Genomic DNA, 27,201 nt, shown 5'->3' with positions numbered 1-27,201 from the left:
TCACATGTTAGTTATATTTTTTATTTTTGAGGAACCTTTTTAACTGTTTTCCATAGTGGCTGTACCAATTTATAATCCCACTAACAGTATACAAGGATTCCCTTTTCTCCACATCCCCACAAACACGTTATCTATTGTCTTTTTTATGATAGCCAGTCTAATAGGTTTGAAGTGATATCTCATGGTTTTGATTTGCATTTCTCTGATTATTAGTGATGTTGAGCATATTTTCACGTAACTATTGGTAATCTGTATGTCTTCTTTGGGAAAATGTCTATTTGGGTTCTTTGCCCATTTTAAAAACAGATTGGTTGTTTTTGTTTGTTTGTTTTGGCATTGAGTCATATGAGTTTCTTATATATTTTGAATATTAACTCCTTATCAGATATATGGACTGAAAATATTTTTCACATTCTGTAGGTTGCCTTTTCATTTTTTTATCCTATCTAATAAAGAGCTAATAAGCAAATTGACCATCACTCCAACACACAAGATGGCCGTCCCCATGTGGTCAAAAATGGCCACCACAAGATGGCTGTCAGGGGAGGGCAGTTGTGGGCAATCAGGCCAGCAGGAGAGGGCAGTTGGGAGGGACCAGGCCTGCAGGGGAGGGCAGTTGGGGGCAACCAGGCTGGCAGAGGAGAGCAGATAGGGGTGACTGGGCCAGCAGGGGAGGTCAGTTGGGGGGAACCAGGCCTGCAGGGGAAGGCAGTTGGGGGGGACCAGGCCTGCAGGGGAGGTCAGTTGTGGGTGACCAGGCCTACAGGGGAAGGCAGTTGGGGGGGATCAACCCTTCAGGGGAGGGCAGTTGGGGGCAACCAGGCTGGCAGGGGAGGGCAGTTGGGGGTGACCAAGCCTGCAGGGGAGGGCAGTTAGGGGGGCCCAGGCTGGCAGGGTAGGGCAGTTAGGTGCAATCGGGCAAGCAGGGGAGCAGTTAGGTGTTGATCAGGCTGGCAGGGGAGTGGTTAGGGTGTGATCAGGCTGGCAGGCAGAAGCAGTTAGGGGCAATCGGGCAGGCATGCAGGCGAGCAGTTGGGAGCCAGCAGTCCTGGATTGTGAGAGGTATGTTCGACTGCCCTTTTAGGCCCGATACCACTGGGATCAGGCCTAAAAGGGCAGTCGGACATCCATTGAGGTGTCCCAGTTTGGAGAGGGTGCAGGCTGGGCTGAGGGACAACCCCTCCCCCCCCCAGTGCATGAATTTTGTGCACCGGGCCTCTAGTTTTTTAAATATTTTTATTGATTTCAGAGAGGAAATAAGAGGGAGAGAGTTAGAAACATCTATGATGAGAGAGAATCATTGACTGGCTGCCTCCTGTGCACCCCCTACTGGGGAAAGAGCCCGCAACCCAGGCATGTGCCCTGAAAAGGAATTGAACCCTGACCTCCTGGTTCATAGGTTGATGCTCAACCACTGAGCCATCCTGGCGGGGCTTTTCATTTTGTTGATAGTTTTTTTCTCCTTTTTTGCTGTACAGAAACTTTTTAGTTTTATGAAGTCCCACTCATTTATTTTTGCTTTTGTTATTTATGCTTTGGGTGTCATATAAAAAAAATCATTGTCAAGGAACTCTTTACCTGTGTTTTCTTCTAAGAGTTTTGTGGTTTCAGGTCTTATATTTAAGTCTTTAATTCATTTCAAGTTAATTTTTATGAGTAATACATGATATGGGGTTCAGTTTCATTCTTTTGCATGTGAATACCCAGTTTTCCCAACATCATTTACTAAAAAACCTATCTTTTCTCTATTTTGTATTCTTTGCTCCCTTGACCAGTATTACTTGATTGTATATACATGGGCTTATTTCTGGGCTCCCTATTTGATTACATTGTTCTATATGACTATATTTATGCCAGTACCATACTGTTTTTATTACTATAGCTTTGTAGTACCGGTATAATTTGAAGTCACGATGTGTGAGCCCTTTAGCTTCGCTCTTTCTCAAGATTGTTTTGGCTACTCAGGATCTTTTGTGGTTCCATAAAAATTTTAGGACTTGTTTTCTATTTCTGTATAAAATGCCATTGGGTATTTGATAGGGATGTTAAAGTGGAAAAAAAAGATATCAGTTGAACCTGATTTTCCTCCATCTCTCTTTTTATGATGAAAAATGGTTTATCAAAAGGGAACTTTTACATACAATAGTGAGGCAGAGGAAAGTGAGGTTAGGACATGGTAACTCCTAATGATATGACTGAGAATATGTCAGTGGGAAAAATTGGAAAGCAAAAGGGTTCTATAGTGGTTCTGTTGGTCAACTCTGCCAGAGGTCACACTTCCAAAAGGAAATGGAATCACAGAAATAAAAGTATCAGAAGGAATCTTGAGATACTTATATGCCTTTAGGCAAATAAATATCTGAAAACATTCAGAATAAATGGTATTTTAAAAAAATTTAGGGTTTGAAACTTTATTAACTGACCTTATTTTGTTGGTTTGTCATTATACTACCAGATCCCTTTAAAGAATAGTCATTCCAGTTTATGTGGAACCCAATGGCCAGTTCTAGGTTCCTTAATAGGAAGAAAAATATAAAGACTTACTTAATGTTCTAGAAGATGACTTGGGGTAATTCTATAAACTGTGGAACTATTTTAAGAATTTTTCATAAGCATCACTTTTCAAAAAAAAATCTTATTTAAATTACTCTTCCAAAATTACAAATTGGTATGTTTTCATTACAACTATTAAAACAATACAAAGATCTATAAATAAAAAAGAATTAATCTCTTCCTTACCCTCTCTTTTCTCACTTCTGCCTCCTCAAGTAATCAACTTGGTATTTATTCTTTTGCATGTTTCTTCTTAAGCATCATTTTTTATGTTATTTTATCATACAGGTGTTTGTTTCGTCTTCTTGTTCCAAAAGTTTCTGAAATGCCAGAATCTGAAAACAAGTAAGTTATTTCAACAGAAATGATATATTCACCATTAGAAAAATTATAGTAGTTTTCAATATAAACCTTATACTGAGAGAAGTATAGTACAGTGGGTAAGACCAATATAAGCTCTGGAGCCAGACTTCCTGGCTTTATCTCCTGGCTCTGTCACTTATAGATATATGACCTGAGCTTGTTTCCCCATATGTACAATGGGAATAATAATAGTACCTACTTTATGGGGTAGCTGTGATAACTGGATGAGTAAATACATGTAAAACACTTAAAAGAAGACTGCCATGTACTTATTAAACCCTCAACAATGTTAGCTATGATTTCATTATGATATTGCATCTGTTTTCTTCTTTCTTAACAGGACACTTAAATATAGACATATCCCTTACTTTCTCACAGAAACATAACCTGGTTGGCTTGTTGATTCTGATTCTGTATCAGCTCAGCTCAGTATTCATATATATTTCTTCTCATAGTTTCTATGGCATAAGATATCAAAAACTTAACAGTTTGTGGAAGAATTGGGTCACCAATTTTTTTCATTTACAAAATTCACTACCTCCTAATGATTTGAAATAAAACTCTATTCAAGTCCTTGATTAGTGATAACTTTCAGAGAAATGTTCCCATGTCTACATTCTCTACTCATACAAAACTCTGCTTTTTGTGTATCTCTACTTCACTTTTTCTTTATATATTTGTACCTGGAGACAATATATTTTTTCAGCTAAATTGTTTGAGAAATATCTGTGTCTTTGATAATATTGGATTGATGACTTTTTATCATAGTACAAATTTTACCCAAGCATATATAAGTTTTGACTCTTTACAGGCTCTATGAACCCATTATTAGGCAACTCAAACCACAAAAAATATATTGAGATAATTGAAAAGTTGATTATTGACCAAACACTTGATGATATTAAGAACTTGTTAATTTTAAGGAATATAATGGTAGTGTGATTATGTTTCTTAAAAGAACTCTTGTCTTTTATAGACACATCCTAAAATATTTATGGATGAAATGATGTGATGTCTGGAATTTGCTTCAGAATAATATGGGAGGGGAAGGAGTTGGTGGAGGGTATCATTGAATTAAGATTGATGATGAGTTCATAATTATTGAAGCTGAGTGATGGATACATGGGGATTCACTTACCTGTTAACATATAAACATCTTTGAAATGTTCTACAATAAAAGGTTAAATGAATAAAAGAAACAATAAATAAAATAGAAACAGACTCATACATACAGAGAACAGACTGAAAGCTGTCAGAAGTGTGGTGGGTTGGGGGACTGGGTGAAAAGGGTGAAGGGATTAAAAAATCTCATAGACACAGACAACGGTATGGTGACTACCCAAGGGAAAGGGGCGTGAGGTGAGATAGAAGAGGGTATAGGAGGGATAAATGGTGATGAAAGGAGACTTGACTTGGGGTGGTGAACACACAATACAATATACAGATGGTGTATTATAGGATGGTATACCTGAAACCTATATAATTTTATTAAACAATGTCACCCAAATAAATTCAATAAAAATGTTAAAAAATAAAAAAGGAAACTGAGTAACTAAACTTTGATAGTTACTAGATTGTAAGAGCTCCTTGATTCTCTGAAACCTCAGATAGTATCTGACACATAATAGTCACTCAATTTATTTAAATTATTGAATATCTGTTCTTTAAAATAAGTTTTTTATCACTAGACTTACAAGTGCTTCATAGCTCATGTAATTGTGACATTAACAGTCAAACCCCACTCATTAAAACCTACTTAAATTACAGAACACTTAACACCCTTATTGTGTTCCTTTGTGTGTGTGTTTGTTAATCCTCACTGAAGATATTTTTTTCATTGATTTTTAGAGAGAGAGAGAAAGGAAAAAGGAGAGACAGAAATATATACGTGAGAGAGAGATATTGATTGGTTGCCTGCCGCACGCACCCCGATGGGCTGGGGATTGAACCTGCAACCTACATATGTGCCCTTGACTGGGATTCGAACCTGAGACTGGTGCTCTAACCACTGAGAACACAGTTCAGGCTACACTTATTGTTTTCAAGTAAATATAGTAATAAGAACATATGTAGCCGTGTTTTCAGGTAGAGGTCAGGACCTGATTCCTGATTTAACAAATTGATTGGACTAACTTTTTTTAAAAAGCCTAATTAAGTGGCAAGAGACAGAGAATTGAATTCTAGTTTCAACTATTTCACTAACTTCTGGTTTACCTTAGGCAATAACAACTTATTTAACTTTTCTAAGCTTTCTTTGCTTCACCTGTTAAATTAAAAAACTAGACCAGATAATGACTAAAGTTCCTTTCTCATCTAACAATTTTATGGTTTTTTAATTAGCAGAATCTACCTAAGTATTAATAAATTTGTGTGCTAAAATTTTTAAAGCACTTTTTCTCTTAAATAAACCATTCATCCCCTTTTCACATCCTCATCATTATTTGTATCGTTTATTTGCATTAATGGACAGTTCCTAGATTATTTTATTTTTTTTATTTTATTTTTTTTTAATTTTTTATTTTTTTTTATTGAGGTATTATATGTGTACATATCTTACCATTACCTAGATTATTTTATATAGTCACTGAATTAAATAAGGAAGAAGGTAACTTTAGCTCAGCTGCAATTCAAATTAATAAAATTTACTGTAAGAAGTTACTTTATATAAATCAGAATTCTAATATTTATCCCTGAGAAAGCTGCTACTTTTCTTGAAGCACAGTTTTTATGATATAATACTAGACATTCTCCTGATAAAGCCAGTTTTATAATATGCTCTACCCTACTCTTATAACCTTCCTTACGTGAGTTTGCCAATAATTTCATATTCATTCCTATGTTTAAGTAAAACAGAATGATTTCCTCTATTAAAATATATATATATCCCTTAAAGAAGCTTGACAAAGGGTCAAGAGACATGGGTAGCAGTCTTGACATTGTCATTATTTTTATGGCCTTGGACACATCATCCCCCCTATTTCCAGATCTGTTTTCTCTGAACAAGATAAGTGTTTTTTTAAACTATATTTCTCAGAACCCTGGAAATTCTGTGGCACTGAGTCAGGGACTTTCAGGAAGGTGAGGCTCTAAGCCTCCATCCACCACTGGCTCAACCAGAGCAGCTACACTTTTATCTTTTCTTGTATATTAGACTTCTATAAAATTTTATTTGAAACAAGGATTTTAATTTCTCCTCTTCAAAAAAAAACACCTTGAAAATCAGAGAGATCACTACCTACTCTCAAATTCTATGGCCCTGTAATATAAAAACCTTATCAGTCATTGAAATCCTTTGTTGAGTGTAGATGTAGAAGAGGAAGAGAGAAAAATATGAGTGCACTAGGGATGAGGAACAGGATCTTATAGTGGGGAAAATAGTGTTGAAATGACATGTTGGAGCCTTGAACAACAAACTTCCCAATTTTGCAGTTTTGCACAGCTCTCAGGCACAAATAGGGTCTCGTTGTGTTACTTTTCTATAGTAGGAAAATATTATTTTCTTTATTTTTTAGAAAGAAAGAAATGGATAGACTTTTGACTTGCTTGAATACAGGTAAATATCTTCTTGGTCATTTTCAGGCCTTCTTGCCCTTATCCTCTATTAAATGTTCCAAGTACCTTGAGCACACTGATTAAAATTTCATGTTTGAGTTAACATTTGCTTTTGTTAACATTTGTCACAGCAATCTACCATGGATTCTTTATTCACAAGCAGAGAGAAGTTTGTCATCCCTAGCTTCCATATGTAAATGTGATTTCAGCTCTGTTTCTATTCCAATTTGTCTTAAAAACATTTCCTTCCTTCCTCTCTCCCTCCCCTTCCTTCCCTCCTTTTCTCCCTCCCTCCCACCCTTCCTGAATTGAACAGGTGAAGAGGGATCAAGACAAATAATGTTCTGAACCCTGCTAGTTTTCATGTCCTCTGAATCAAATTCCGATTGTTTACTGTTATTTTGAAGCTGTCCATCTATCTACTGATAATTCCTCTCTGTTCCCTTCATTCAAGCTAACCTACCTACATCTCATTCCTTTCCCAACTTCATGCTTTCTTACGTGGTATCTCCCTTTTGCCTAACAGGTCTTCCCATGTCTACTGCTCACATAACTATTTCCTTATATCCAAAACATACCAAAAGCTCCACATCTTAGAAATTCTATTCTATTTATTGCAGTAGTTCAATGTTATACTTCAAATACCTGACAACAGGTGTTAAATATAGCAAAGTGGTTTAGAAACCAAAGCTTTTCAAAAAAGAATAACTTTGCTGGTTGGCATCCTTTTCACTCAGAAGGGTATATGTGTATGTAGTAAATGCTTTCTGGTGACATCATGTTTTGGTTCTGAAATATGCTTGCTGTGGGAACTCAATAAATATTATGCCAGCCTATCGATATTCTTCCAGTTCTCAATTTCCATTGCAGTATTTTTAATGATTGTTCTGACTCTTTATTTCCTTACATGTAAATCATATATTTCTACTTCAGGTGGTGAATGATTGCTTTAATTTAGATTATAAATCTCTCCAAAGACATGTTTGTTCCTTAAAATTTGAGTTAACAGCTTGCTTCTTGGAGCTTGGTAATGCTTTTCATCATTTTAATTACTTTTGATATGCACCCATGCGCACACGCACTCACACACATACAAATTTTGTAAATTCAAACTCTTATTCATCTGTTTTTAAAACTGGATTAACAACTTTGCTAGAGTAAAAGGCCTTAATTAATATAAAATTTTCCTGTTTGATGCAGCACTACTGAAATTTCCTCAATCTTTTGTTGGAGAAGACTCGACTTCAGACTCAAGGATTAATGAAGCTCACTGGTTTAGAAAAATAGGTAGAAGAAAATTCTGTGACTATGGGAAACATTATGAGGCAGTAGAATTAACAGATGTAAATTCAAATTTTAGCTCTTTCATTTGTATCTATGGGTATAAGGATAACTTGCTTTATCTCAGGTTAATTACTTATAAAATGAGAACAAATATATATACTTCATAGGATTATTAAGGGTTGTAAATGAAAGTGTATATACCTGGAACATAGTAGGTACTCAATAAATATTAGTTTTCTTATATTCTATAGAATTGGGTCTAAAAATAAAATGATGAATTATAACTGTAGATCCCTAAGGTTATGCTCCTAAACTTCATCTAGAATGCCCAATTATTCTTTAAATATGATTCATCAAAATGAACTATATTAAAAAAAATATAGATGAATCTCACAATTATAATGTTAAGCAAAGGAAGCCAGACATTGAGTACATATTATGTGATTCCATTTATATATGATTAAAAAATGACAACAGGCAAAACTATTTTATGGTGTTAGAACTCAGGATAGTGGTTATCCTTGAGGGGTTGGACTTTGAAGAGGGTTGGTGGGGTAGCTTCTGGTAATGATCTAGATCGTTCTTTACTAGTATCTCTAATAGTTACATGAATATATATAGTCCCTTTGAGAAAATTCATCAAGCTGTACAATTATGAATGTTGTGGAAGCAGTTACTATAGTGATAAGTAAACGAGCAATTAAGCAGCAATATCACAAAGTGGACTGATTCTACATGGTCCTTTTTCTGCTTTATAGGGTTTGCTGGGGCTCTAATCTAGTAGAAAAGGGAATAAATACAGCAGTCTAGTTTCTAAGAAACTTATGCAAATAATGGAAAACAAACATTTAAGTTATAGAAAGGTTTAATGACTTTTATTTTTTGAAAGTTTGAAAATTTACTTTCTAATACTTCATTTACTGAATTTTAATTTTGATATTCCAAGGTAAAGATCATGCTGAATGTTACCTAATGGGGGCTTCCATTGCTCTATGAAATATGTAAATCTTTCCAGCAGTTCAACCCTTGATTCTAGAATACCATGTCCTTTACTAAATTTTAAATTATTTTTACCAATGCCAATTGGTGAGCTCCTTGCTGAACCTCATTTTTTAGGTGGGTTTGTGCTAAGAATTTATTGTATATATCCTAGTGTTTTGTTTTTTAAATTAGCTCTACCTCAATTGGTCATTGGCCTAGAATTGAAGTCTCTAAAACTTATCTAAAAACTAAAGTTAGTGAGATAGGAAGATGGCTTTCGACAGGAAGGCAGGCTGCAAGATAGTGTGTGAGAGAATGAAAGGAGAGTGTGTGCACATACGGGGAGTGTCTATTTGTGAGTGAAGGACAGCTATATTCCAAGGGACTGTTGGGGACTGCCGGACCGGACTCCCCTGACTGGGCAGACTCCACTGCTGCTGAAATCTCTCCTGGAGGGATCTACTCTGCCGCAGAGACTGCACTATCTTGAAGGGGAGAGTGGCTGTGATCAGAAGCCTAGCCTTACCTTCAATCGGGAAGAATCAGACACCTGCCACGACCCTACAACCACAACACCCAGGGACCAGCTGCAAACCCACAAACACTGGGTCTCAAGCAGCGTGAATATGCGGACCAAGACGAGCTCTGCACCTTCTCACGGAAAGGTCAGATTTTGCCCAGAGAAAGGTGAGGTCTGCGATCCCGGTTGAAGGGAGAAATGCACACAGCAAGTTCTAGGAGTTCAGAGGAAGTCTGTACCCCACAAAATCCACAGACGTTGGGGCCAACATAGTCCATGGATGTGGAAGGGGGTCCACAGGGCTGCTGGCAGAAGGGAACTCTAGAAATCAACCCATAGCTGGACTGGGCACAAAAAGGCATCCTGAAGCTTTACCAGTAAACTGGCTGTGCTGTGCCAGGGTAAAAATACGTGCACAGAGACATGAACAGAGTCGCGCGCAGTGCCAGGGCGAAAAAGTCGAGAGTTTGCGCACTTACACTGGCTCCATTTTCTCTTGAAATCCTTGATTTTGATTAATAAGCCCAGTACATAGGATCACCCAATTAAAAACACTCTCAGAGATTGAAGGGGAAAGTTGTTTTTATGGAACCTGGGGAACAGAGCAAGGAGAAACAATCAGAAAACCAGCCCTGGGGCAGCCCATACCCCCAAACCAATATTAAGTGCAGCAGGGAAAACAAATTCTAAATACTGGGTAGAGAACACTTATAGCCCTGGATGTCAATATAGGGTTTGCTGGGGCTCTAATCTAGTAGAAAAGGGAATAAATACAGCAGTCTAGTTTCTGTATTGACTGCCACCCAGGGGTTGAATCAAATCATAATTCAACTGCCACCCAGGGGTTGAATCACAAACTGACTCTTGTGTAAATATAACCACAGGCAGGCTGAGTAACAAAGAAATACTGTCTGCTTGAAAACAAGATTGTGGCATACGACACAGAAGAGCTGTGGAACACAGGGAACGTCAATACTGTCCTGACTACCTGACAGGAAACGGGCGTGCCAAACAGAACAGTAGAGGAAGTGAATGGCCTTCACTACTACACATTTTTATTTTTTATCTTTTACTAAGAAACTAAATTATTTTCTTTTTTAAATCACTTGATTTTACCTTTTTAATTATTATATTTTTATTTTTAATCAGTATTATAACTACTACTATTTTATTTTTTTAAGTTTCATTTTATTTTCTCTTTATTTTATGTTATTTTATTTTAGCATTAGTGTTCTACATTCTATTTTCATTTTTCCTTTAGCATCATTTTACTCTATCTCAACTTTACCTTTATGCCAACACTCTCTTCCTAACTTTTCCCCTTTTGCTGTCCTGTTTCTCTTACCTTATTCCTGCTTTAGATTTTCCCTATTCTTTCTTTTTACCCCCTGTTAAAAATTCATCCTACTTATATATCTAATTTCTGATCCTCTGCTCCAAGTCCATACACACTTCTCTCTTCTCTTTCTTCACTATCCAATTTTTTTTCTCTCTTCCTTTTTTTGTTGTTGTTGTTGTTTATATTTATGTTTTTTGTTTTGTTCTGTTTTGTTTTGCCCTTCTTTCTCTCTGTCCTGTTGTTGTTGTTAGTTTGATTGTTGATTAGATTGGGGTTTTTTTGTTTGTTTGTGCGATTGTTTCTCTTTTTTTGCTTCTGCTTTTCCTCTCCTTGCTTGTTATTAGTTGATGATTGTAGTTTGCATTCATATCTGGGTGTTAGTTGTTTGCATTTTTTTGGATTAGTTGTTGTTCTGTTGGAGATTTCTCCCCATATAAATAGTTTTCCACCTTCTTTTTTATTCTCTTTCTTTCTCTCTTACTTTCTTTCCTATTCTCAATATTATTGTTGCACTCTTTTTTTTATCCCCTAATTATATTTTCTCTGGTGGTCACCTTTATTTGGGGTTATTAGTATTGTGAATACATTTGTGTTCAGTACCTTGTGTGTTGGCCTTGTGGTGTTGTATTTTGTGCCTTTAAGTCAACACAGAAGAGAGAGAGCTACATAACCAGACACCCGGAGAGGAGAGATCATGGGGAGACAAGGAAACACCCTGCATATGAAAGAAAAGGAGGAATCACCAGAAAAGGAAGTAAACGAAATGGAGACAAGCAATATGTAAGAGAAACAATTCAGAGAAATGGTCATAAGGTCACTGAAAAGGTTGGAAGACAAATTCAATGATATGTGTAAGAACCAAAAGGAAATGAAAAAGAACCAAGAAGAAATGAAAAATAACATCACTGCAATAAACAACTCAATAGAAAGCATCAACAGTAGACTAGGATAAGCGGAGAAATGCATCAGTGAGCTAGAAGACAAGGTAGGAAAAAATACCCAAGCAGAGCAGCATCTAGACAAAAAGCTTAAAAAACAAGAAGAGAGCCTAAGGGAACTTTGGGACAAAACAACATCAGCATAATAGGGGTGCCAGAAGGAGAGGAAAATGAGTAAGGAATAGAAAACCTGTTTGAAGAAATAATGACAGAAAACTTCCCTGATATTGGGAAGTAAAAACTCACACAGGTCTAAGAAGCTCACAGAGTCCCAAACAAAATGAACCCCAAAAGACCGATGCCAAGGCACTTTATAATTAAATTGGCAAACACCAAGGATAAAGTAAGAATCTTAAAAGCGGCCAGAGAGAGACAAAAGTTACCTACAAAGGATCTCCCATCAGACTAATGACTAATTTTTCAATAGAAACACATCAGGCCAAAAGGGAATTGAGTGAAATATACAAAGTCATGCAAAGGAAGGGTCTGATTCCAAGAATACTGTACCCAGCAAGGCTATCACTCAAAATTGAGGGTGAAATCAGGAGCTTCACAGACAAAATAGGACTAAGGGAGTTTATTACCACCAAACCAGCCATGCAAGAAATGCTAAAGGGTCTGCTGTAAAAAAGAAGAAATAGGAAGCGAAGAAGGAACACAGGAATAAAAAATAAAAATGGCAACAAACAAGAACCTATATGAAAGATGAAACAGAGGGCCGGAGAACCAGGACACAGGCTTTATTGGAGATCACCCTGCTGGCCACCTTCCAGAGGGGGAAAGGGAAGAGAGAGAGAGAGAGAGAGAGAGAGGGGAAAGGGAAGAGAGAGAGAGAGAGAGAGAGGAGAGGAGAGAGAGAGAGAGAGCCAGGGTGAGAGTGCCTTTTAAGGGGAGGAAAAGAGGGGACGGGGCTTAGGGCACTCAGCACACGCTGATTGGTGGTTTCATGTAAGGCACATGGTTAGGGGCCTAGGGATTTAGGAATTGGGGGTTTAGGGTATATGGCAGGTGCTGATTGGTGGTTCAATGTACAGTCCATATAAGGTGTTCAGGAATGTCCGGCTGCAGGTGGAGTTTACGTCATACTCCATCCATCAGTTGGGGGAAGGGAGGATCTATCATTCCAGGCTTTTGCTAATATTAAAAAAAATTGAGAGTCCGGGCAGGGTCAGGGGATGAAGGTCCGTCTTCCATAGCTACTTCCTGCTGAGAGGGGGCATTGTTAGGGGCGTCTACCTGGGGTCTCAAGGATTCTGGTGTTAGGTTCTGAATTCAGTGCCAGATAGATCTCTCCCACCTTCTGGTTGGCAAACGCCTGCATTCTGTTCTGCAAGAAACTAGTGAAACAACGCATGAGACATGGGCCAAAGAGCAAAATTAAGAGTATAGATACCAGTGGGTCTAATAGTGGGAGGAGCCATGGGGTAGGTGAGCCCAAAACAGGTAGTGTTTTCCGTGCTTGACGAGGGGTGCAGCTGCATGATTTCCCCAAGAGACTGGTTGGTGAAGTCTTGAGAGTGATCCTGTTGAGTCACTTGGGAGGTAAAAGCTGGTCCTGAGGCTGCCACAGCATCACTTGTCTGGTTTTTCTGCTTTTCTGGGCCTGGAGCTGAAATACAACTGAGACCTAGATGTTATTTTTAGGGGGGAAAGAGTAGGTTATCCTGGGGGTGAGGTTCTTGTTTTCCCAGGTTTGCCCCTTGCTGGGCATCCACATGTTTCTTGTAGGTCCTGAGACAGGGTTTCAAAGTATGGGTAGAGCAGTGGTTAAGCTCCCTGTGGCAGTTCCAACTCCTGCTGTGAGGCTGAGGGTTAGGAGGAGAGGGATGATCTGGACTCCTCTTTTGTGTCAGATATGATGGGTTACAGGGACAGGTAAAGACTGATTATTGGGGGCTGCATAGAGATAGATGAGAGTACAGGTTCCTGTCCAGCTGATGGGGAGACAGATGTATGTGTTTTTCCCAACAGAGGAAGAAAAATCCCTATCATGGAGACAATTGAAAGGTGTAAGGAGAAGTTTCTAGTTCCGCACTCCAAGCTGAGAGGGTAGTCACCATGGCGCTACCAATAAGGGGTGACAAATGAGGATTGAGATTGTATTGCAGTGAAAGTGGGAGGGAAAGGTAAGGAAAGGAGTAGTGAGAGCCAGGGACCTGGATGGTTGGATAAGAGGTTAGACACTGAATATTCTGGTTTAGCTTAAGAAGTATTCAGCAACCTTGTCCTGCCAGGTTTGGAGACTGAAGCCTCACTTTTTTGCTGAGAGTTCCTTCTTCCTTTCTTTTTTCTTTATTTCTAAAAGGCAGGGGGCGGGGAGGGAGCAGGCTCCGCAGCTGGTTCCCAGGCTAGCCAGGCCTCTAGCCGCTTGAGTTCCAAATGGCCACATTCTTCCTACAGATAATGATCATAGAGGAGATAAGGAGATAAGGCGTTTACAGTCCAAGAAATGGCTTGGCCTTTTGGGGTAAGAGAGTGAAACTGAGGTAGGTGACTGTGGTTTGGGACAACTGGTTTTTTTGGGTTTTTTTTGAGGGGATGCATGGTAGCCCCGGCCGGGCACCGAGGTAGAATGAGAAAAGAGTGAATGGGGGAATTTAGTAAGATGCTGTGTAGACGTGAGGTGGCTAATGGCTGTGAGACTAATCTGTCAAACCCCATAATAGAGACTGAGGAGGGGACAAGGGTCCCAGCGAATTTGGAGAGGGCAGAATAAGTGGCCCCAGTGTCAATTAAGAAGGAGATCGGCTTACCTGCCAACACAGTCGTTACCCGAGGCTCTGTCCTGGTGATGTACGTCTGTGGGGCCCTGTCGGGGCCTGGGCAGCTTCTTCTTTTTTTTTTTTTTTTCAATTTTTTTTATTAAGGTATTATATGTGTACATATCTTACCATTACCACCCCCCACCCCACTCCCATATATGCCCTCACCCCCCAGAGTTTTGCATCCGTTGGTTATGCTTATATGCATGCATACAAGTCCTTTGATTGATCTCTTATCTCCCCCACCTCTCCCTAACTTTCCCCCTGTAATTTGACAGTCTGTTTGATGCTTTACTGTCTCTGTATCTATCTTTTTCTTCAAGTTTATAATGTTCTTTATTACCCATAAATGAGTGAGATCATGTGGTATTTTTCTTTCATTGTCTGGCTTATTTCACTTAGCATAATGTTCTCCAATTCCATCCAGGTTGCTGCAAATGATAAGAATTCCTTCTTTTTTATGGCAGCATAGTATTCCATTGTGTAGATGTACCACAGTTTTCTGATCCAGTCATCTGCTGACGGGCACCTAAGCTGTTTCCAAATCTTAGCTATGGTGAATTGTGCTGCTATGAACATAGGGGTGCATATATCCTTTCTGATTGGTGTTTCTAGTTTCTTCGGATATATTCCCAGGAGTGGGATTACTGGGTCAAATGGGAGTTCCATTTTCAGTTTTTTGAGGAAACTCCATACTGTTCTCCACAGTGGCTGCACCCGTCTGCATTCCCACCAGCAGTGCACGAGGGTTCCTTTTTCTCCGCATCATCACCAGCACTTGTTGTTTGTTGATTTGTTGATGATAGCCATTCTGACAGGTGTGAGATGGTACCTCATTGTTGTTTTGATTTGCATCTCTCGGATAATAAGTGACTTTGAACATGTTTTCATGTGTCTCTTGGCCTTCCTTCTGTCTTCTTTTGAAAATATTCTGTTTAGGTCTGTTGCCCATTTTTTTATTGGATCATTTATCTTCCTTTTATTAAGTTGCATAAGCTGCCTGTAGATGTTGGAGATTAAACCTTTATCAGTGATAGCATTTGCAAATATGTTCTCCCATGCAGTGGGCTTTCTTGTTGCTTTGTTGATTGTTTCTTTTGCTGTAAAAAAGCTTTTTATTTTGATGTAGTCCCATTTGTTAATTTTCTCTTTAGCTTCCATTGCCCTAGGGGCAGTGTCAGTGAAGAATTTCTTTTGGCATATGTCTGAGATTTTGCTGCCTGTGGATTGCTCTAGTATTTTTATGGTTTCCCGTCTTATGTTTAAGTCCTGTATCCATTTTGAGTTTATTTTTGTGTATGGCGTAAGTGGGTGATCAAGCTTCATTTTTTTGCATGTATCTGTCCAATTTTCCCAACACCATTTATTGAAGAGACTGTCTTGACTCCATTGTATGTTCATGCCTCCTTTTTCAAATATTAGTTGAGCATAGTGATTTGGGTCAATATCTGGATTCTCTATTCTGTTCCACTGATCTATATGTCTGTTCTTGTGCCAGTACCAGGCTGTTTTGAGAACAGTGGCTTTGTAATACAGCTTGAAATCTGGTATTGAGATCCCTCCTACTTTATTCTTCTTACTCAGGATTGCTGTGGCTATTCGGGGTCTTTTTTTATTCCAGATGAATTTTTGGAGAGTTCTTTCAAGGTCTGTGAAATATGCCATTGGTATTTTAATGGGGAGTGCATTGAATCTTTAGATTGCTTTGGGTAGTATGGACATTTTAATGATGTTGATTCTACCAATCCATGAACATGGTCTGTTCTTCCATCTGTTTACATCTTCCTCTATCTCTTTTTTCAGTGTCCTCTAGTTTTCCGTGTATATGTCTTTTACCTCCTTAGTTAAGTTTATTCCTAGGTATCTTAATTTTTTTGGTGCGATGGTAAATGGGATTGCCTTTTTAGTCTCTCTGTCTGTAAGTTCACTATTGGTGTATAGAAAGGCCATAGATTTCTTGGCGTTAATTTTGTATCCTGCTACATTGCCAAATTCATTTATTAAGTCTATTAGTTTTTTGACGGAGTCTTTCGGATTTTTTATGTACAATATCATGTCGTCTGCAAATAAAGACAGCTTTACTTGTTCTTTTCCAATTTGGATGCCTTTTATTTCTTCTTCTTGTCTAATTGCAATGGCTAATACTTCCAGTACTATGTCAAACAGGAGTGGTGAGAGTGGGCATCCCTGTCTTGTTCCTGTTCTTAGGGGAAATGTTTTTAGTTTTTGTCCATTGAGTATGATGTTTGCTGTGGGTTTATCATATATAGCTTCTATTATGTTGAGGTATGAGCCTTCTATTCCCACCTTGTTGAGACTTTTTATCAAGAAAGGGTGTTGGATTTTGTCAAATGCTTTTTCTGCATCAATTGATATGACTATGTGATTTTTATCTCTCAATTTGTTTATGTGATGTATCACGTTTATTGATTTGCGGATATTGTACCATCCTTGCATTCCTGGGATAAATCCTACTTGATCATGGTGTATGATCTTTCTGATGTACTGCTGGAGCCAATTTGCTAGAATTTTTTTGAGGATTTTGGCGTCTATGTTCATGAGGGATATTGGTCTGTAATTCTCTTTCATTGTGTTGTCTTTATCTGGTTTTGGTATTAGGGTGATGCTGGCTTCATAGAAGGAGCTTGGAAGTGTTCCTTGCTCTTGAATTTTTTGGAATAGTCTGAGGAGGATAGGTTTTAGTTCTTCCTTGAATGTTTGGTAAAACTCTCCTGTGAAGCCATCAGGCCCCAGGCTTTTGTTTGCCGGAAGCTTTTTGATGACTGCTTCAATTTCGTCCATAGTTATTGGCCTATTGAGCTCTTTAGATTCTTCTTGATTGATTTTTGGAAGGTTATATTTTTCTAGGAATATGTCCATTTCCTCCAGGTTGTCCAGTTTGTTGGAATAGAGTTGTTCGTAGTATTTTGTAACAATCCTTTGTATCTCAGCGGGGTCTGTTGTTATTTCACCTCTTTCATTTCTGATTTTGTTTATTTGGGTCCTCTCTCTTTGCTTCTTGGTGAGCCTGGCTAGAGGTTCATCAATCTTGTTTATCCTTTCAAAGAACCAGCTCTTGGTTTTGTTGATCTTTTGTATTGTTTTTTTGGTCTCTATGTCATTTATCTCCGCTCTGATCTTTGTTATTTCCTTCCTTCTGGTTACACTGGGCTTTTCTTGTTGCTCTTTTTCTAGCTCTTTGAGTTGTAGGGTTAAGTAATTTATTACCATTGTTTCTTGTTTTTTGCAATAGGCTTGTAGAGCTATGAACTTCCCTCTCAAGACTGCTTTCGCTGTGTCCCATAGATTTTGGATTGTTGTGTTTTCATTGTCATTTGTTGCCATGATGTTTTTTATTTCTTCCTTGATCTCTCTGGTGACCCAGTCCTTGTTTAATAGCATGCTGTTTAGTCTCCATGTGTTTGATTTCTTTGGATTGTATTTATTGTAGTTGATTTCCAGTTTTATGCCACTGTGATCTGAGAAGACGCTTGATATAATTTCTATCTTCTTGAATTTGAAGAGACTTTGCCTGTGACCCAGCATATGGTCTATCTTTGAAAATGACCCATGTGCACTTGAGAAGAATGTATATTCTGTGGCTTTGGGGTGAAATGTTCTGAAGATGTCAATTAATTCCATCTGGTCTAGTGATTCATTTAGGATTGCTGTTTCTTTGCTGATTTTTTGTTTAGAGGATTTGTCCAGTGGTGATAGTAGGGTATTAAAGTCTCCTACTATGATTGTATTGCTATTTATCTCTCCCTTGAATTCTTCCAGGAGTTTTTTTATGTTTTTGGGTGCTCCTGTATTGGGAGCGTATATGTTTACCAGAATTATTTCTTCTTGTTGGATTTCTCCCTTTAGTATTATGAAGTGGCCTTCTTTATCTCTTGTTATGGCACTTACTTTGAGGTCTATTTTGTCAGATATAAGTATTGCTACCCCAGCTTTTTTTTCATTTCCATTTGCCTGAAAGATATTTTTCCATCCCTTCACTTTCAATCTGTGTGAGTCTCTTGTTCTGAGGTGGGTCTCTTGTAGACAGCATATATATGGGTCGTGTTTTTTTATCCATTCAGCTACTCGATATCTTTTGATTGGAGCATTTAGTCCATTTACATTTAAAGATATTACTGAAAGGTATTTGTTTGTGGTCATATCTATTTTTGTGTCTATATTCCTTCTTACCTGTTTATTTCTTCTTTTTACAGTATTCCCTTTAGCAATTCTTGCACTGCTGGTTTGGTGGTGATAAACTCCTTGAGCCTTTTTTTGTCGGCAAAGCTCCTGATTTCCCCTTCAATTTTGATTGATAGTCTTGCTGGATATAGTATTCTTGGATTCAGTCCTTTGCTTTGCAACACTTTGTATACCTCCTTCCATTCACTTCTAGCTTGTTGTGTTTCTGTTGAGTAATCATTTGACAATCTGATGGGTGTTCCTTTGTAGGTAACTCTCTGTCTCTCTCTTGCCGCCTTTAAGATTCTCTCTTTATCATTTATATTTGCCATTGAAATTATGACATGTCTTGGTGTGGGTCTTTTGGGGTTGATCCTGCTTGGGACTCTCTGTACTTGTGTAACTTTTATCTTTCCCATATCCGGGAAGTTTTCTGTCATTATTTCTTCAAATAAATTTTCTAATCCATGCTGCTCTTCTTGTCCTTCTGGCAGCCCTATTATACGCATGTTTCTTCGTTTCATGTTGTCCCGAAGCTCCCTTAGGCTTTCCTCCTGCTTTTTAATTTTTTTCTCCAAATGCTGTTCAGATTGAGCTTGTTTCTGTACCTGATCTTCTAACTCACTAATTCGGTCCTCTGCTTCTTGTAGTCTACTGTTGAAACTTTCCATGGTGTTTTTGATTGTAGCTATATCACTTTTCATTTCTTCCTGATTCTTGCATAAGTTGTTGATTTTCTCATCCATCCGATGTATAAATTCCACGACCATTACTCTAAACTCCTTTTCGGTCATGTTGCAAGCTTCAGTTTCACTGATTTCCTTTCTTGGCGACTCCACATTTTCTTTCCTCTGTGAGTTATTTCGTTTCCCCATTCTGGCTATCACCAGAAAGCTCAAGCTTCCGTTTGCGTGGACCTGGGCCGTGTGCTGTGGGGACTTCGCTCCACCCGAGTTTCACTGAAGTGCTCTGACACTAGGACGTGTGGCTGCCTTTGGTTGGTGGGAACCAGACTTGCCCAGGGTCAGTGTCCCCAGTGTTCCGTGTGGTCTCGTGTGCACACTTAGAATCAGGGGCCCTGTCTGCACCACGCTGTTGGTATGTGCCGAAAATGAGATCCTTAGCATGTGCCGGGAGTCAGAGTTTCCCTGTGTCTGCACCACGACTCGAGTGTCAGAGTCTCTGTTGCCTTGTGCGGTTTCTCGTTGAGAATCAGGGTCCCTGTGTGTGCATGCACCAACAATTGGGGTCGCTGGCTCTTAGTGTGAATGCTCTGTGAGTCAGGGATCCCAGGCAGCTGTGTCCGGCGTGCCAAATTCCCTGAAGTGGAGCTGCGTCCTATGTGTGCTCTCTCTACTGAGCCAAACCGGCTAGGGCACACACTCTTAATTTCCTGAAGGTGAGCTGGCTCCGTGCACTCTACCGGAGTCCCGGAAGGGGGGCGGAGTCTGTCCTGCACGCTAAATTCCCCAAAGGGAAAGCCCCTCTGTGCAAGCACTAAGATTCCCCGAAGGGAGAGCTGTGACCCGCAAGCCAAATTCCCCCACATTTTCCAAAGGGGAGCCCTCTGTACGCACTGACAGATTTCCCCAACAGGGAGCTGATTCTGTCCCGCGTGCGTGGGCGCCAAATTCCCTGAGGGGGAGCGAGTCCCTGCGCAAAGCTCTGTGGCTTGGGCGAGAGGCGGATCTATCAGTTACAATGGCGCTGTCTGCGCGCCTGAGGGGAGGGGGATAGGCTCTTTGACTCAGGGAATTCTGCCGGGAAGTCTGGATTCTTGTTGTTTGTTGGTCTGAAGCTGTGATAGCAGTTCTCTGTCCCCAGTGGCTGCAGGGTCCTGGTTTGTGTCAGAAGCCAGGATCCGAGTCTCAGGCAGCTCTGTTTCTCAAGATGGCGTGGTCTCCGAGTCCGCAACAGCCGCGGAGATGTGTCCCCTTTGTGCGCGGGGCTCCGCAGTCTAGGACTGCCCGGTTAGGCAGCCCCTTGGAAGACGTGCAGAATCTAACTGACCCTAGCTCATACACACACACACCACACACGTCTACACTCTCCTCTATGGGTTCCTCACTCACACTCTCTCTCCCTACCTTCCTGCCGGTCGCCATCTTTTTTTTTTCTCTTACTGTTTTTAGATAAGGGCAGCTTCTTCGGTGGCCAGTCCCAGGAGGTCTGGGAGCTCCAAACCGGATCCAGAGGACGGCCATGCTGGACTGGCTGAGGCCAGACCCGGAGGAGCCAGACTACAGTCTGATTTCCAGTGGCCTTCCTTCCGCACCTTGGGCAGGGCCCAGGCAGGGGTCTCGGGTTTGAGCAGGACTTGGCCCAGTGTTTTTCCTTGCTGCAGTTGAGGCATGGGCCCGGAGGAGGCTTAGCCCCTGACTTACCCGAGGTTGGAGGACTGGCACTTCGTTTGGGGTTCATGAGAGCGGTGGCTAGGAGCTGGAAGGCTCCCTACTGGGCCTCAGCCTTGGCCTGATCTCGTCTTTGATTTTGGATTTGGGTCTCTTTGTCTCTATTATTAAAGACCTTAAAGGTCAGGTTAACGAGGTCTTTTTGAGGGGTTTGTGGACCTGCAGTTGCGGTATATGTCGGGGAATAAAGGTGGTCAGGTCAGTGGGAAAAGAAACCTGAGATGCCTCTCAATCTGTGAGGCTGGACATAGAGAATGGGACGTGGACTCAATGAGTGTGCCCTCAGTTCCTGCTGCCTTCCTCAGAGGTAGAGTGGGCGTGAGAGTAGAAGAAGCTGTTGAGGAAGGCAGTCTTTGGGCCTGAGAATGAGTGTTAGATGGAAAGGCTGTTTTAGAGCTCAGGTTCTCAGGATTTGGGCTCAGGGACTGGGGAGAAGGCCACTGCTGGTTAAGAGGGTCTGAAGAGAAAGAGTCTAGACGTTTTTCAATTTGAGAAAGGTCAGAGAGTAAGAAGGGAAATGGCCAGCCACCTTTAAATTTGTTTGCTGGAGGCCACAGGAGCGGAGATAAGGCGGAGAGCACAGGGGAAGGCGGAGGGGGGGGGGATTGTTAGAATTCTCAGAGGTAGAAATGCCCCATCCTGCCTCCCAAAATGAGGGTGGGACCAGGAGGGACGTTTCAGGGACACTGAGGCTCAGGAAGTGAACACCCTGAGGGAGAGGAAGGGCCTGTAAATGCCGCCGCAGCTGCAGGTCAGTGGGTGGGACCAGTGTGTGTAAAGGAAAAAAAAATGGCTAAACCGACTCCAGCACTCCGGCGTTGACCTGGGAAAAAGAGTGTTTAGTCAGAGAGGGACAGGTTTAGGATTGTAAGGAGGTGGCGAGATTGAGACACGTGGAGAGAAACAATCCACTGGGTTGAAAGAGTCAGAAGACAGAGAAAGTGGTTTGAGAGGGCAAAGAGGACTTCACGAGGAGGATCAAGCGAGGGTGGAGAGCGGGAGGGGGGGGAAGCCTGTTTGTAGGGATCTCGAACGCTTTCCAATCCGGTGGCAAAATTATCTAGATATCGGAGGATATTGGAATTTTCAGGCCACAGAGAGACATTGTCGAGTTTATATTGTGGTCAGGTAGAGCTTCTTTGAGGTTACGAGAGGGTTTGGATTGAGGGGTTCCCATGACCGGATGGAAAGGGCCACCGAGAAGTTGGGGAAGGAATAAGAAGCGTCCTTCTTTTCCCTCTGCCAACCTGTAGAAAAAAGGACAAGAGAAGGTTGCAAGGTCGTCACCCTGAACCTTTCCCGTGGAGTAGAACAGTTTTCCCGGCCAGGTACCTGGGCTTTCGTAGAAAGTAGAAAGTATAACATAGAACGTGTAGCGCGTAGTCGGGAAACTCTGAGGCCCTTCCAGGTCAAGGGAACCGGGGTGGGGTTGGGGGGTTGGGAAAATCCCTGAAGCCTACTGGTTAGAAGGAAGCGACGAGATTCCCACGTGTCCTGGCACGGCAGGGTTTGAGAAGTGTTCTGAGCAGGCCAATCGACTCAGAACCATGCCACCGAGCAGAGCCAGAGCAGGAGTCAGAAGCTCGGGGCTAGGTTCGAGGATACTCCATGCTCACCCAGTTTCAGCACCATGATGAAAGATGAAACAGAGTGCCGGAGACTGTGGGATACCAGGACACAGGCTTTATTGGCGATCACCCTGCCAGCCGCCTTCCAGAGGGCAAAAGGGAGAGAGAGAGAGAGAGAGAGAGAGAGAGAGAGAGAGAGAGAGATAGCCGGGGTGAGAGTGCCTTTTAAGGGGAGGAAAAGAGGGGACGGGGCTTAAGGCACTCAGCACATGCTGATTGGTGGTTTCATGTAAGGCACATGGTTAGGGGCCTAGGGATTTAGGAATTGGGGGCTTAGGGTATATGGCAGGTGCTGATTGGTGGTTCAATGTACAGTCCATATAAGGTGTTCAGGAATGTCCGGCTGCAGGTGGAGTTTACGTCATACTCCATCCATCAGTTGGGGGAAGGGAGGATCTATCACTATCAATAATAACTTTAAATGTAAATGCTCCAACCAAAAGACATAGGGTAGCTGAGTGGATAAGAAAACATGACCCATATATCCGCTGTCTACAGGAAACCCACCTCAGAAAAAAAGGACTCACACAGACTAATGGTGAAGGGATGGAAAAAGGTATTTCAGTAGAATGGAAATGAAAAAAAAGCTGGGGTAGCAATACTTATATCTGAAAATTAGATCTCAAAGTGAAGGACATAACAAGAGATAAGGAAGGCCACTTCATAATACTAAAGGGAGCAATCCAACAAGAAGAAATAACTGGTAAACATATACACACCCAATACAAGAGCACCCAAATATATAAAAAAACTTCTGGAGGATATCAAGGGAAAGACAGACAGCAATACAGTCATAGTAGAGGATGTTAATACCCCACTAACACCACTGGACAAATCCTCTAAACAAAAAATCTATCTATATAAAACCCTAATATGCAAATAGACTGAACGGCAGAACAACCAGTTGCTATGACATGTGCTGACCACCAGGGGGCACGCGCGGAACATGGCAGCCATTGGCCGCAACAGGATGGTGGAGCAGGTGAGCGGGGGTGCCAGACCAAGGTGGAGCACCGATCGCTGTCAACGGGACGAGCCTCTGGTGCTTACTGAAAATTCTTTGCTCCCACACTCCGTGGTCCCACCCAGTGCTTGCACCTGCTGCCAGCGCCAGCCCCACTCACACCTGCTGCCAACACCGGAGCCACCGCTCGCACCCACTGCCGGCCCTGATCACTAGGTGCCGTCAGCAGATGCAAGCGGCGGCTGCCAGCCCCAATCGCCCCTGAGGGCTTCTCCACCTCCCCCTGCTGCTGAGTGTGATCTGGGCAGCAGCCGCTGCTCACATATGCTGCCTGCCAGCACTGGCCATGATTGCACGTGCTGCCAGCGCCAACCCAATTGCTCTGCGCTGTCAGCGGGTGCGAGTGGGGCCGGCGCCATCAGTGAGTGGGAGCGGTGGCGGAGGAAGCGGGGCTGCTGGCAGACAGGGGACTAGGGCTGCAGCAGGAGGGGCCGGGCAGGGTGCGGAGGATGGGTCGAGACCCACCCCTGTGCCCACCACAGCCTCACAGCCCACAGTTCCTTTCAAGGTGCACGAATTTGTGCACTGGGACCCTAGTAAGCAAATAAATATCAATCCTAAATGACACACTAGTTCAGATGGAATTAATTGACATCTTCAGAACATTTCACCCCAAGCCACAGAATATACATTCTTCTCAAGTGCACATGGGTCATTTTCAAAGATAGACCATATGTTGGTACACAGGCAAAGTCTCTTCAAATTCAAGAAGATAGAAATCATATCAAGCATCTTTTCAGATCACAATGGCATAAAACTAGAAATCAACTACAATAAAAACAATCAAAAAAATCAAACACCTGGAGGCCAAATAGCATGCTATTAAACAATGACTGGGCTACCAGAGATATCAAAGAAGAAATAAAAAGCATCATGGCAACAAACGACAAAACACAACAATCCAAAATCTATGGGATACAGTGAAAACAGTCTTTAGAGGGAAGTTCATAGCTCTAAAGGCCTACCTCAAAAAACAAGAAACAATGGTAATAAATTATCTAACCCTAAAACTCAAGAGTTAGGAAGAGAGGAACAAGAAAAGCCCAGTGTAAGCAGAAGGAAGGAAATACTAAAGATCAGAGCGGAAATAAATGACATAGAGACCAAAATAAATAAATAAATAAATAAATAAATAAATAAATAAAACATCAACAAAACCCAGAGCTGGTTCTTTAAAAGGATAAACAAGATTGATGAACCTCTAGCCAGGCTCACTAAGAAACAAAGAGAGAGGACCCAAATAAGCAAAATCAGAAACGAAAGAGGTGAAGTAACAACCGGTCCCACAGAAATACAAACGATTATGAAAAAATACTATGAACAACTCTCTTCCAACAAAATGGACAACCTAGATGAAATGAACGTATTTTTGGAACAATACAAGCTCCCAAAACTCAACCAAGAAGAATCAAAAACCTGAATTGGCCAATAACTACCGAAGAAATTGAAACGGCAATCAAATATCTTCCAATAACAAAAGCCCTGGTCCAGACGACTTTACAGGGGAGTTTACCAAGCATTCAAAGAAGAACTAAAACCTATCCTCCTCAGAGTATTCAAAAAAATTCAAGAGGAAGGCGCACTTCCAAGCTCTTTCTATGAAGCCAGATTACCCTAATCCCCAAACCAGATAAAGACACCATTTAAAAAGATAACTACAGGCTAATATCCTTGATGAACATAGATGCTAAAATCCTCAACAAAATTCTAGCAAATCGGATTCAGCAGTACATTAGAAAGGTCATACACCATGACCAAGTGGGATTTATTCTGGGGATGCAAGGATGGTACAATATTAGCAAATCAATAAATGTGATCAGTCACATAAACAAACTGAGAGACAAAAATCACATAATCATATCAATTGATGCAGAAAAAGCATTTGACAAAATTCAACACCCTTTCTTGATAAAAACTCTCAGCAATGTGGGAATAGAGGGATCATACCTCAACATAATAGAAGCCCTATATGACAAGCCTACAGCCAACATCATACTCAATGGGCAAAAACTAAACACATTTCCTGTAAGAACAGGAACAAAGCAAGGATGCCCACTTTCACCACTCCTGTTAGATATAGTACTAGAAATACTAGCCATAGCGATCAGACAAGAAGAAGAAATTAAAGGCATCCAAATTGGAAAAGAAGTAAAACAGTCCTTATTCAAAGACGACATGATACTATACACAGAAAAGCCCAAAGACTCCATAAAAACTACTAGACCTAATAAATGAATTTGGCAATGTAGCAGGGCACAAAACTAACACCCAGAAATCTATGGCCTTTTTATACTCCAATAATGAACTTAGAGAAGGAAAAAAAACCAATCCCATTTACCATTGCACCAAAAAAAATTAAGATACCTAGGAATAATCTTAACTAAGGACGTAAAAGACCTCTACTCGGAAAACTACAGGACGTTGAATAAAGAGATAGAGGAAGACATAAACAAATGACAGAACATACCATGTTCATGGATTGGTAGAATCAACATCATTAAAATGTCCATACTACCTAAAGCAATCTATAGATTCAATGTAGTACCTATTAAAATACCAATGGCATATTTCAAAGATCTAGAACAAACTCTCCAAAAATGCATCTGGAATAAAAAAATACCCCGAATAGCCACAGCTATCCTGAGAAAGAAGAAGAAAGTTGGTGGGATCACAATACCATACATCAAGCTATATTACCAAGCCACGGTTTTCAAAACTGCCTGGTACTGGCACATGAACAGACATATAGACCAATGGAACAGAATAGAGAACCCAGAAATTGATGCCAGCCATTATGCTCAATTAATATTTGACAAAGGAGGCAAGAGCATACAATGGAGTAAAAACAATCTTTTTACTTTTTTAATATTTTTTTATTGATTTCAGAGAGGAAGGGAGAGGAAGAAAGAGATAGAAACATCAATGATGAGAAAGAATCATTGATCAGCTGCCTCCTGCACGCCCCCCACTGGGGATCGAGCCCGCAACCTGGGTATGTGCCCTTGGCCGGAATTGAACCTGGGACCCTTCAGTCTGCAGGCCGACATTCTATCCACTGGACCAAACCAGCTAGGGCTCAAAACAATCTCTTTAATAAATGGTGCTGGAAAATTTGGTCAGATACATGCAAAATAAAAATAAAAATGAAACTAGATCACCAACTTATACCATACACAAAAACAAACAAATGGCTAAAGGACTTGAATGTAAGATGGGAAACCATAAAAATCCTACAAGACTCCATAGGCAGCAAAATTGCAGACATATGCCATAGCAATATCTTTACAGACACAGATCCTAGGGCAAGAGAGACTAAGGAGAAATAAACAAATGGGACTACATCAAAATAAGCTTCTGCACAGCAAAAGAAAACATCAACAAAACAAGAAGGAAGCCCACTGTATGGGAGAACATATTTGCCAATGTTATCTCTGATAAGGGTTTAATCTCCAACATTTACAGGGAACTCGTACAACTTAACAAAAGGAAGATAAACAACCCAATCAAAAAATGGGCAAAAGACCTAAATAGATACTTTTGGAAAGAGGACATTTAGAACGCCAAGAGACTTATGGAAACATGCTCAAAGTCACTAATCATCTGAGAGATGCAAATCAAAACAACAATGAGGTACCACCTCACACCTGTCAGAATGGCTATCATT

At 40.7% G+C, this 27,201-nt stretch overlaps 1 protein-coding gene across 1 annotated transcript in view; it reads left to right on the top strand.

Moving 5' to 3' along the window:
• TEX11 (testis expressed 11) overlaps positions 1–27,201 on the top strand; it is a 479,256-nt gene that overhangs the window by 361,952 nt on the left and 90,103 nt on the right. Inside the window, exons 19-21 of the mRNA XM_054718924.1 lie at positions 2,842–2,898; positions 6,429–6,469; positions 7,669–7,755. Coding sequence (XP_054574899.1) covers positions 2,842–2,898; positions 6,429–6,469; positions 7,669–7,755 — 185 coding nt within the window. The remainder of the gene's footprint in view (positions 1–2,841; positions 2,899–6,428; positions 6,470–7,668; positions 7,756–27,201) is intronic.

This window comes from Eptesicus fuscus, chromosome 1 (assembly GCF_027574615.1).
Source record: "Eptesicus fuscus isolate TK198812 chromosome 1, DD_ASM_mEF_20220401, whole genome shotgun sequence".
NCBI lineage: Eukaryota > Metazoa > Chordata > Mammalia > Chiroptera > Vespertilionidae > Eptesicus > Eptesicus fuscus.
This window is presented reverse-complemented; position numbering and strand designations above follow the sequence as displayed.